Source organism: Miniopterus natalensis, chromosome 4 (assembly GCF_054644295.1).
Source record: "Miniopterus natalensis isolate mMinNat1 chromosome 4, mMinNat1.hap1, whole genome shotgun sequence".
Taxonomy (NCBI): domain Eukaryota; kingdom Metazoa; phylum Chordata; class Mammalia; order Chiroptera; family Miniopteridae; genus Miniopterus; species Miniopterus natalensis.
In genome coordinates this window covers 79,935,475-79,948,303 of record NC_142084.1, presented here as the reverse complement: position 1 = coordinate 79,948,303, position 12,829 = coordinate 79,935,475, and the positions used below count along the sequence as shown (strand labels likewise).

The window sequence follows — 12,829 nt, the reverse complement described above, 5'->3', positions numbered from 1 at the left end:
TTATACTTACCTGCTGTGTGGTGCAGGGCAATGACATAACCTCTCTGAGCTGCTCTTTCTCACAGTGCCTGCCTTGCATAGTCCTTACAAGGATTAAATGAGCCAAAGTGTGTAAGGGGCACAGTGCAAGGCTGGACACTGAAAGCCGCTGTTATTTTACTGTGGTTCCCTCCCAGCCTCTCACATACTTGCCTTCTCCCTCTAGCTCTACGCTGAATGAAGTCAACACCTCCTCCACCATCTCCTGTGACAGCCCCCTGGAACTACAAGAGGAACCAGAGCCAGAGCCCCAGCCTGAGTCCCGGGTGGAGCTGGAGGCAGAACCAGAGTGGCTGCCGGAGTCAAGCTGTCCTGAGCCCCGGGCTGAGGCAGAGGACAGCTTCCTGTAGGGGGCTGGCCCCCACCCTGCCCTGCCCGAAGCTCCCCCTCTACCTCCCAGCACCCTGTGCCTCCTGTCCTGTCCTGCCGGGCCTCCCATCAGCTGGGCTGTTCTCATCAGCTGTCCCCTCTGGAAGGCTCTTGCCCCTGACATGTCATACCCCAACCCCTGGGGTAGGCTTAGGAGGCAAGAGACCTGCAGGGGCCATGACCAGCCCTCTGCCTCTGGGGAGGCCATATGACTCTGAGCCAGGGTTCTCCCACAGGACTCAGTTGCCCCATCTGTAAGATGGGAAAGTAAGGCTCAGCAACACAGTCTGGGATTCTCCCCTGGCTGACAGGTGGGGTGGTTGGAATCCTTGGGAAGATTCTCAAGGTTCATGAGGTGGTAGATGAACTTTTTTCTGTTCAGCCAGCTACCCCTCAGGAGCTGTAGCTCTTTCCTTGTACTTTATCCACCCAAAAGCTGGGGAGGGGACCCTGGCGTCCCTGGCTCCTGGCTGAGCTAGGGCCTGGCCTTGGACAGTGTTGCGTCTTCTCCTCAAAGTCAGTCTTCACTCTCCCAGGCCCGAGCTGGTCTGGGGCCACCCATGCTTAATGAATGCGAGGGGCTGAGCCCAGTCCAGGACATTCTGGCCCATAGCCCCTGCCCCAGGCGCTCGGGACACACCTCTTCATACAAAGTGCCTGAGTCTGTGTCTTCCTGACTCCATGAGTCCTGGAGTCTTTTTCTTCATCACTGCCAGTCATATTCTACCCACCAGTCTCCAGGGCCGGACGAACCCACATCTATGATGAGTGTGTTGACATGCCTGTGCGAAGTGTCCACACGCGAGGACCAGTTTGTGGATTGTATGTGCACTGGATCTGCCAAGAGACCTTGCAGAAATCCCTTGCCCTCTCTGGGCCCGTTTTCCCTGTTGAAAAATGAGCAGGTTGGACTCATTGACTTTTGGTGCCCTTCCACTACTAACATTCTAGAATATTTTTGGAGTTACACACTTGCCCAGATAAAGCAAAGCCAAACACCCCAAGTCTCCATCCTGGAGGTCAGCTGAGGTCTGGGGAGATTCCAGACCACATATCACACTCCAGGAGTTCAGGAACTGTGCCCCTTCCCCAGGCCCCCAGCAAATCCCAAAAGGCCAGCTGCCCAGGCCTTGACTCGGAGTGCAGCCAGTATCTGAGAAAGCCCCAGGCAGTTGCCCCAGGGATGTGGGAGGACCGAGGGAGCTCTTTCAGCACCCACAGTGACCTCCGGAGCTATCCTGGGCCAAGGAGGTGGAGAGGGCAAATCAGAGCATCTGCTGCGCCTCCCACTCCAACACCTGCTGTCCAGGTCTGTGTCGAAGACAGTGGACAGTTAGGGCCCCTGGGGGGCCCTGGAAACCACAAGAAGCCTTGGATGGGGAACCTGAGAAAGGGATATAAGAAGCAGGTACTCTGACGGTTGCCTGCTCAGCTGCCAGCTGCCCCATCCCTGAGGCAGTACCCACAGGATATGGCTTTGTCACTGCCCGGGCCTACTCACCTCACTGTCTCTGCCAGCCACCCAGCCCAGTGGGCATTGAAGTGCTAAAGGAACGAGGTCTGTGGCCAAGACCGCTGGCAGGGGAGGGCTGTAAGGGGGTGAGGCAAGACCCCCCCTTCTGGTCACCAAGCCCCCTATGCTGGTTCGCACCTTCCTGCCCTGCGACTCCCGAACACTGGTTGAGGAGAGAAACTGGGTTCTCACTACGGTACCAAAGATGTAATCACCTAGGTTTACAAGTATTTTTAGGACTCACATTAACTCACATTTATACAACAGAAGTGCTATTTTATATGCCATCAAAATTTACTATCTGTGTACTTTTTTTTAAGGGAAAGATTTTAATATTAAACTGGTGCTTCCCACAGACTTCGTGGTCTCTGGTGGATTGGGGTCCCTGTGCTTGGTTGGTGTCAGGAATGGAGTGGGGCCAACAGGGCTCAGCTCAGCCACAGGGTCCCCACACAGGTCCCTTCAGCACTGGGTCTGGTTTCCATCTATAAGATGGGGATTTTCACACCCCACTCCCACCCCCACTCCTTGCTAGTAGCTGGTGACCTGGACATGGGCTTCGGTTTTCCAAACTGGGAAATGGGAGGGCTATTACGGCTCTGTAGGTGCCTGGCCCTGGGGTGGATGGGACTGTTCACAGGCTCAGGAGCCTGAGCCCCTCCTGCACCCACCCCCCATTCCACCATGTGCTTTGGCTTTGGATATTAAGCTGCCCCGCCCCACCCTCCCTGTCCAGTCCACTCTGCCTTGGGCCAGATTGAGTCTGCTGTGGCTCTTGAGCAGCATCCACTACGGCCCAGATTCCAGGCCCGGTGAGTAGTGGTTGGGTCCCAGGTAGGAGGAGGGCAGACAGAGCACCCAAGGGGACAGAGAGCGGGAAGAAGAGAGGAGACAGGGTGAAGGAGAGAGGAAGAGGAACGAAGAAGGATGCTGTGGGAGTGCTGCCAGGGCAAGGCCCGGGGAGGGAAAGGGGCCTGGCTGTGGCTCTGAGGGCAGTCTCACCAGGCTGGGCAGAGGGGTGCAGACCTGGTAGGCCCCCTGCCCCTCACAACTGCAGGAGTTCAGTGGTGTGGGGCTGGCATGAGCCAGGCATCTTGGTGCCTACTGGTCAGCTCAGTACTGGCCATAGGTTCCACTGCCCAGCCCAGGTCTGGGAGACCCTGGCAGGAGCATGAGGCCAGCGGCCACAGAGCTACCAGGGGCAGGGGGGCAGGTGCAGGGGTCCTGGGCCCAAGTTCAACCTTCCTGACACTCCGGCCTGGGCCCTTTGGGAGCGGTCAGTTGAGGCGGACCCAGGTTTGTCATACCTCGCTGTGTGACCTTGGCCATCCCTTGCTCTGAGCTGGGGAGGTGGCATCTCGGTTCGCTGCTGGGGGAGGGGCACCTTGTTTTGGAGCCTCTCCCTGGACTGCCTCCAGGAGTCTGGGGCTGTGGCTGCACTGGGGAGAGGAAGGGAGACTCGGGAAGCTCTGACTCACAGGCCCAGCCGCCAGCTCAGGAGCAGCTGAGCCACGCCAGGGGAAACCCCAGGCAGAGGCAGGGCCGACCAGGCCAAGCCCACCCTCCCGGGGTCCTGGCTTCAGAGAACACCCAAGCCCAGAACTCCTTCTCCCGGCCGTGGCAGTGGATGGATAAACCAATACCCAGATCTGCCCCGTAAGGGAATAAACCCCGCATTCCAGGCGGGATTATCCCCACTCCTGGGAAAAGCCTCGGTCTGGAGGGAGGGAGATGGCTCCCGCCACCTCGGGCCTGCTCCGCATGGGACCCTGGGTGGATGGCACCACAGCGGCCTCACTGCCCCCGCAGTACATGGAGCTGGTGATGCTGTGAAGAGATCGCAGACGCTAACGCACAGCTGACCACTGACTGAGCAGTTCCTACGTGCCAGGGCTGCCCTGCTTCACACACACTTTCTCCTTTGACCCTCACAGCAATTCCAGGAGCCCGGTACCACTATTATTCTCGTATTACAAAGGAGAGGCCAGTTTAGGGAGGTAGCGAAGTGACTTGCAAGGTCGTCTGGTTGGTCCCGGCCCACTCCCCTGTTGTTGCTCAGGGAGATAGAGCCCCCGGCCAAGGTTATAGGCCAAGGAGCAGGGGGGGGGAAAGCCTGGGTCCCAGCCCCTGTCTCCCGACTCCACGCCTCTCTGGTGCTGTGTTCCCAAGAAAAGAGCAGGAACGTGCTGATAAGAGGAAGAAGCTCAGTGAGTCTGAAGGCAACATACAAAGAATAAAAACGAGTTTGGTGGAGGTATGGGAGTCAGGGGAGAGGCGACTGTAGGTCAGCCTTGGCTGGCTCCTGCTTCCCAGCCTCACCGCTCGGGCAGGCCCCAGGGAAGGAGTGAGCTGGAATTTTCCTCCCAGACAGATGAGCCACTTGGACTACACTGTTCTTCCGCCCCCCCCTCCCCCCCCCTTCTCAGCCAGGGTCCTTGTTCCTGGAAAAAGAGGGAGAGCCTGAAAGAAACTACTGCTCCTGGGGCCCTGACCTCCAGCTGATAAGGTGCCTTACAACCCCCCATTGATGTCCCTTCTTTGAATTAGGGCACCATTCCTAAAAGTCCTTTTATTTTAGTCTGTTGTTCAACATCATAATAATTAAAAATTACTTTTATGAAACATTTTTGTAACATTTGCCAGCACTTAAAATACCCATTACCAAAATATATAACAGAGAGAGAGAAAGTCTTCGTGTTTTTTGAATTCCAGTAACATTTCAAATGCTTGTCTCCTTTATTCAGCAACTCTGTGGAGGAATTTATCTTACAGAAATTCTGCCTTTCCTTGCTATTTGTTTAGTAATGCTCTGCTAGGTCCTCCCACCCCTTACACCCATATTAGTATTTGTATTTTGTATCTATAGCTATGTATATAGGGACATAATTATAATTATAAACAAAACTTCCACTGCCATTTTGCAACTTTTTGTTTTTCACATAACAACTCATCATGGACACACTCGCAGGTCAGTGGTACGTATGAATATTCATTCATTCATTCTGAGAGCTACATATAATTTAAAAGCATGCGCATGCCATGAAGTATTTCACCAACCCCCTACCGATGCATGTTTAGTGTCCCAGAGTTATAAATTATGCTGGAATGGCCACTGTTTGTGAAGTATATTTATATTTGCACATATATATAAGTATTTTTTTCCATGGGATAAATACCTGGACACAGAGTTGCTGAGTAAAGAGAATAAACATTGAAAATGGTACTGGAGCCTAAAAGTTCCCTTTAAAAAAACACAAAATTGCCCAGCCAGTGTGGCTCAGCGATTGAACATCAGCCTATGATCTAGGAGATCGAGGATTGATTCCTGGTCAGGGCACATGCTCGGGTTGCATGCTTGATCCCTGGTGGAAGGATGTGTAGGAAGCAGCCAATCAATGACTCTCTCATCATTGATGTTTCTATCTCTCTCTCCCTCTTCCTTCCTCTCTCTGAAATCAATGAAGATATAAAATAAAATATAAAATAAAATAAAATACAAAATCATAGAGTTTCTGGGAGGGTAAGAAAATCGAACATAAAAACGATGAAAATGACCATTTAATTCTAGTGAGGTGCTCTGGCATCCTGGAAACAGTCTGGAGCCTCTGTTGAAAAAAACCACAAACCAGTGGTAGAAAAGAGCTAAAAGACAGAAGGCATCAGGTAGGACCAGAAAGGCTTTGGAGATTTTGGAGGCAGGAAATTTCCCGAGATTCAACTCCCTCAGGTAGGCTCCCAGCCCCAAGTCCAGAGAGGGCACCCACTGGGAAACCTGGCATCCCCTCCTACTCTGACTCTGCCCTGGACCCTCGCCATTTAGAGAGTGTGTTCCTATCGGCGTCCCATGTAATTCTCGCAATACCCCTACTAGACTAGCCAAGGGAAGATCAGCTCCAGATGAGGAAGCTGTGGCTTGGAGCCACTGAGTGCTGGCCTGTGGTCACACACAGGGAGGAGGCTCTGACTTCCAGTCTGGTGTCCTTGCTACTGCCTCCCTTAGGGAGTCTCTAAGTCCAGTCCATGGACTCAGGGGGAACGGGCTGGGCCGTGGGGTCAGGGTGCTGGCTGCCCACTTGGGGTGTGGCTTCAGAATTCCCTGGGGAGGCTCCCCCTTGGAGTAGGGTTCTGGGGTTCCCTGGGCTGTGACAAATTCTCACAGTTTAAAATACAATCTGCCACAGCAGTGCCAGGGGCCTGATAAGGGGGCCCGGCCTAGGGAGGGGACTGTCTCTCCTGAGGATCTAGCAGGGACTCAGGGACATCACAGAAGCCAGGTGTCTCCCTGTGACCCTTCCCACGGGCTCAGCCCCTGCCCTTCTCTCTGGGCCCCCTTTGGCCTGCCCTGTCAAATGGTTCCTGTCGGGGCTCCTCTCCTTGTCCTAACAGGCTCGGGAGCAGTTCCATAGTCTCTGGTTCGGGTTTCATGGGTAATCACTTCAAGGAACTAACAAAGTTACAAATATGGGGAAGTAACCTTGCTTCTATAAAATCAGAGTTCTCAGAGTGCTTGTTCCCTTTCTGAGGGGACAAGATGGAAGCTCCCACACACGAAAGCTTCTCTTCTTTGTTATTGACCTTCCTGGAGCAAATATGATCTTGGCTCTCTTTCGCTCAAACACCTTTGATGGCTCCCCATGGCCCAACAAAGTCCGGACCCCCTAGTGTGGTCTTCCAGGCCCTCCCTGACCTGATTCAAACTGCTCCTGCTGCTTCTCCCATTGCCCTCCAAGGCCTGTCTCCCCGTGTGGGCTGCAAGCTTGCCAGCCGTCCAACAGTGCACAAGGGCTCCCCTCTCTCCCCATCCTCGCCAGTCCTTGTCTTTTGGATAACAGGCATCCTGAGAGCTGTGAGGTGCTACCTCATTGTGGTTTTGATTTTCATTCCCTGATGACATGCATCTCGGCACGTGCCTGTTGGCCATTTGTATATCTTCTTTGGAAAAACGTCTGCTCAGTTCCTCTGCCCATTTTTAATCAGATTCTTTTTTTCTATCAAGTTCTATGAGTTCCTTATATATTTTGGATATTAACCCTTTATCAGATACATGATTTGCAAATATTTTCTCCCATTCTGTTGGTTGCCTTTTCATTTTGTTGACCATTTCTTTGGCTGTGCAGAAGCCCTACCTCTGCACTTCCTTTGGTGCTGTCCTTACGACTTAGAATGCCCAGCTCCCTATGGCTAAGGGACGAACTCTTGCTCTAACTTCTAGCCCAGCACAAAGCCGCCTCCTCCAAGAAGTCTTCCTGATCTCTCAGCTGGAACTGAGATCTTCCTGGTCTTCCCAGTCCATTGCTTGTTCCTCTGATGGGCCCTCTTGTTGGTTCAACATCCTCAGTCCCTAGATGTCCTGTGCACTCTCTCACCTCCAGGCTTTACCATGCGTCTCTCCTTCCTGGAATATTCCCCACTCCTCCTTGCACCTCCCCTCAGCTCATTCTACAGTCTCAGCTTAGGCAGACTCTTCCTTGACTCCCCTCTTCAGTGCTCCCAGGATATCCTGCAACTCCCCCTGTATCCTGGTTCCTCTGCTGGCTCTGCTACCAGGCTGTGAGCTCCAGAGGGGAGGGACCATGCCTGCCATGTTCACCACTGTGTTTCTAGGGCCAAGCACGAAGTAAATGTTCAATCAATGTCATTGAGTGCACTTCACCTACATTATTGTCTCACTGGGTCTGAGTCAATAACCCCTTTCCCATTTTACAGATGAAGAAACAGAGAGGCCAGGGACCTGGCTGTGGTCACACAGCTAGGAGTGGGGATGTAACTCCTGGTCTCTCTGGCTCCAAAGCCCCAGGCTTCCCCCTCCCCCTTGACCTTTGAGAGCCCCAGTCATTGCCAAAGGGAGGTGGTTAAGCACATGGGCTCTGGGGTCGACTTCCTGGGTTCAAGTCCAGCTCTGCCACTTATCAGTTGTGTGACTCTGGGCAGAACACTTGCCCTCTCTGAGCCTGTCTCTCCTTATCTGGAACATGGGATGATTATAGTTGTCCTGTAAGGTGAGGACCAAATGAGGTAATCTGTGCAAAGAACTTAGTCCGGAGACAGGTGCAAAGAGATTGCCTAATGGACAGGGTGATTCAGATGGTCCCTCTTTAGGCCCCTGAGTTAGTGCAATTATTAATAGCATCCCTTTTGGTCTCAAAGGTCCCCATTTGGATGATAAATCATGTCAATATCAATCCTTGTCAGTGTTATCACCTGCAATATAGCCCCACCACCTAGGTGCTTGTCTTACCTCCCAGCAGGAGAGTGAGGGCCTCACCAGCAGGGAAGAGCCCTGAACCTTCCCCTTCCTGGGTGCCAACAGGGCCCAACCCACAAAGCATTCGCCCAGTGTTTTCTGAGAGCAAAGAATTCCTTCTACTCTCTCTTCATTTGTTCATCCATTTACTCATTTATTCATGGATCCAGCACTGACCAAGTTCCCACCAGCTGCCAGGCATGGGCTGTCCCCAGGGCATGGGCTGGGGTTGAGGGGTCTGGAGGGTGGGCCTAAGCTTCCCTGCCATGGGGTCTGGAGTTACCAGGAACCAGGAGCCAGGAGCCAGGCAGGGAGATGAAGGTTGGGCCTCAGTCTGTGCAGAAGCGTGACATGGCCCACACAGTCCCCTCAGGATTTCCTAATCCTTAGGCTGACATGCAAACCATTCTCAGAGTTCCTCTGCCACAGGAAAGAGTGATGTCAATCTGGAATCCTGCTCGTCACCATTCCGGCAGCATCACTGTGGCTTCCTCAGCCAGGGGTCACTGCACTGAGCCCCAGGGTACTTCTGCCCCATGTCCACTTCTGGGCAGCATGTTTGCTGCTGGGGAAGACCCAGGTCACCCTGGGCAGCGTGGTGGTCACTACTAGCACAGGCTCTGCAGCCTGCTCTGTCATCTGCTGGCTCTGGGACTTTGGGCAAGTGACCTAAGCTCTCTGAGCCTTGGTTTCCTCATCTGCAAATTGGGATAATGAATTGAACCAGCTTCATGGTCAAGAGGATTAAAGGGGTAAATATGCAGAGTCTCGTGTGGCTCATAAACAACACTTAGGTAATGTTGGGTCTCTGAATGCCATATTCCCAGGAGAGCCATCTACCTTCCTGATTGCAGAGCTTTGCAACACAGCACTCATTCGTTCATTCATTCATTCATTCATTCATTCATTCATTCATTCATTCATTCATTCATCTTTCAGACATCTAAAGTCAATGGATCAGAGCTGTCAGATATACCACAGGCTCGGGAGGTAGAAATACCCTCCCCAGCTGTGTGATCTTGGGGAAGTGACTTAACTTCTCTGAGCCTTGGGATAATAACCATATGTAGCTCTAGGGTTGAGGATTCAATGAGAAATCTCCAAAGAGCACTTAACACACTGCCTGACATACAGCAAGGTCGTGTTCAACTTCTGAAGTCTGCCGAGTGAGGAATATGCTGGAATAGGGGTGAGGTCAGGAGGCCTGGGGTGCACAGGAAGGACATCTGCCCTTCTGCCAGGGGCAGGGATGCCTCCTGGAGGTAGGGAATCTGAGGAGTTACAGGAATTAGCCGATTACACAGACATAACAGGGTGAGCAGCTTCCCTTAATCTTGGGGACAAAGACGGGTTCTGTTGAGGTGACCTAGGCCACCCCTCAGGGCCACTGTGGCCTCCATCCTTGCCCCTTGCCAACCACATACCTTTTTCACCTCAACACCCTCCACCTGAGAGGAGTCTCTGCCAGCCTGGGTCAGGACTTTGTGAGAATCCCAGGAAAGCCAGGCACCTTGTCCTGAGAACAAGCACAAGCCCCACCTACACGTTAGAGATGATCAGGTCTCCTCAAGGCCATCCATGAGCTTTCAAGGGCAGCCTAGAGGGCCTGTTACCTGTGCAGGTTCCCACCTCCCATACCTAACTCAGCAGGCCTGGTGTGGCCCTGGAATCAGCATTTTAGCAGGCCCCCCTGTGATTCTGATGCTGGAGTCCCTGGACTGTCCTTGCAGGTCTTCCCTCTAGGAGCTCTCTTGAAGAACCATGGCCTACAGGGTACTGCCTGAGCTCCCATCCAGGTGGCAGGGACCTTGTGCACTTGGAGCTCATCCTTCGTCACCTCCACTGTAGCTCCATTCCTCTGGCTGGCCACAGGGAACCCTGACTTTTCACCCTCTCTTACTCCCACTCCAGCCCTTCTGCTAGATTTCCTTTCTGCCTGGAGGACTCATCCAAGGCCCAGCTCTAAAGCTGTTGCTCTGAAGCCCTGGCAGACTGTCTATCCTCTGTCCACCCATGGCATCTGATTGTTCCCCTATCACCACACAAAGGGGGTCCCTCCAAATGGGTCAGACTTGAAAAAGTTAATGTCACATTGATGACCCTGCACATTGCTGAAGATCTAATGAGAGCCAGGATGACCAAATATGTTTGGAGATCATGTCCCAGGAGGACCTAAGAGATCAGAGTGCTCAACCTGGAGAAGTGGTGCCTCCTGGAAGCACAGAGTGCCCCACATCGCTGGAGGCCTGTTGAGGGACAGGGAACAGAGTTGCCTGGAGGTCAGAGTGCAGCACCAGAAACAGCAGGCAGGTGCCCCAAGAAAGCAGGTCTGTCCCCTGGCAGAGAAGCAAGGGCTCCAGGTCTCTAACAACAAGAGGTGTGCAGGTGACCTTCCAGGAATGCTGTGGGGCTGTGGGGAATGGTATTGGCCCAATGACCAATGACAGGTAGCAAGAAGTGGTGACTTGGGTATGAGACCCTGAGAATCCCAATTCCAGCTCTGAGTCTTCTCCTAAGTAGCTGTGTGACACGAGATGTCACCCTCTCTGACCCTCCCTTTTCTTATCTCTACAGTGGAGACACTATGAACTTCACTGAGTCCCTGTGGCCCAAGCCTGCAGGAAAAAATCAAAATGAAAGTGCCTGGTAAACAATAAAGTGCTCACCCCTCCTAAGTCAGACACGAAACTCAGAAGCCAGAAATGAAAAGACAACAGGTTTGACTACATGCAAAGTAAAATCTTCTGTGTAAATAAAGACACCAAAAAAAGAAAGGTAAAAGAGCGGTCGTAGACTGATAGAAAATACTTCCAACATATATGATAATAGGGCTGACAGACATAATGAAGAATATAAACAGTCCCAACAAATCAATAAAAAGACAAAAAACAAATAGAAAAATGGACAAAGGATATATGTAGAAGAAATAGCCAATACACACATGAAAAAAATGTTCATTTCACCACTGACCTGGGAAATGCATATTAAAATCTCAATGAAATAACTTTTTTTGCCTATCAGTTTGGGAAATACTTTAAAGGTCAATAATATCCAATGTCAGCAAGAATATAGTGAAACTAGGTTTCCCACACACTGTACACATTCATAGTGGGGGTTTTTTGTAGGACAATTTAACAATGTTCCGCATTTTAATACACCTACCCTTTGACCCAGCAGCTCCTTGCTAGGGTTGGATCCTGTTCAAACGATGGCATGGTGAACAAAGGATTCACGTGCAAGGATTTCACTACAACATTCTTTACAAGCGGGAAAATGTAAAGTAACTAAGGCATCCACTCAGCAGAGGAATGGTGAAATAAATGATCATATATGCATACTATGAATACAGTGCAGCAATTTAAAAAACAAGGTAGAACTCTATGTACTGACATGAAAAGATTTCTAAGATGTGTTAGTAAGTGATAAAACCCAAGGCCCAATGCAATAAATAGCATGTGATAAAGTATTGTTAAGTGGGTGGGTGGGTGGATGGATGGATGGATGGATGGATGGATGGATGGATGGATGGATGGATGGATGGATAGATGAATGTATGAACGGATACATGGATGAACCTGTATATGCAGAGCAAACATTGGAAAGGATTGTTGCTACCCTTCCCAATGTTTCCTACCAATAGTTGTTGCTCGGAAATGGGCTGTGGTTTGAAGGAAAGGTGTTTGGGGGGACTTCCATCTGGGGGGCTAGATCCTATTTATGAAGGAATATCTTACAGCATTGGTGTAAAAAAAAGGTGTGAAAGCAAACATACTATAGAATGGTGCTTTCTGCTGCATTCTAAAAGAGCTTGTGTAGCACTGGTATTATTTCTTTCTTGTTTGGTAAAATTCACCAGCAAATTCACTGGGTCTGGAATTTTGTGGGGTTATTTTTGTTATATTTTTACATTATAAGTTTAATTTCTTTAATAAATATAGGACTATTAATGCTATCTATTTCTTCTTGAGTGAGCTTTGGCAGTTTGTATCTTTCAAGGGATTTGTCCATTTTATCAAACTTGTTGAACTGACTCGGCTAGAGTTGTTCATAGTATTTCCTTATTATTCTTTCAGTGTCAGTAGGTTTGGTAGTGATGTCAGCTCTTTCATTTTTTATATTTGTAACTTGTGTCTTTTTAATTTTTTTCTAAGATATTTTATTGATTTTTTTCAGTGAAACAGGTTTTAGTTTTATTGATTTCTCTCTTTTATTTTTTGGTTCTGGATTTCATTGATTTCTGCTCTTATCTTTATTTCTTTCCTTATAGTTGCTTTGGGTTTAATTTATTCTTCACCTTTCCAGTTTTTTAAAGTAAAACTCAGATTATTTATTACTTTTTTATTCAATTCAAAATATTTTCTAATTTTCCCTATGATTTCCTCTTTGACTCATGGTTTGTAAGTTTGTTGTTTGTTCAATTTCCAAATATTTGAGATTTCTCAGATACCTTTCTGTCAATAATTTCTATTATGGTACAAGAATTACTTTGTAATTTAGTTACTTAAATTTTTAATTTTTTTTTATGGCCCAGAATATGGTTTATCTTGGTAAATGTTCCATGTGTCCTTGAGAAGAATGTGTATTCTGCAGTTGTTAAATGGAGTATTCTATAAATACCAATTAGGTTAAATTGGTTAAAGTTTTATTCAGGTCTTCTATATCCT

General features: G+C 49.9%; 1 protein-coding gene across 1 annotated transcript in view; it reads left to right on the top strand.

The window, feature by feature from the left end:
- PDGFRB (platelet derived growth factor receptor beta) overlaps positions 1–2,278 on the top strand; it is a 35,851-nt gene extending 33,573 nt beyond the window's left edge. The window contains exon 23 of the mRNA XM_016210601.2: positions 206–2,278. Coding sequence (XP_016066087.2) covers positions 206–389 — 184 coding nt within the window. The 3' untranslated portion in view covers positions 390–2,278. The remainder of the gene's footprint in view (positions 1–205) is intronic.
- Positions 2,279–12,829: the final 10,551 nt, after the last annotated feature.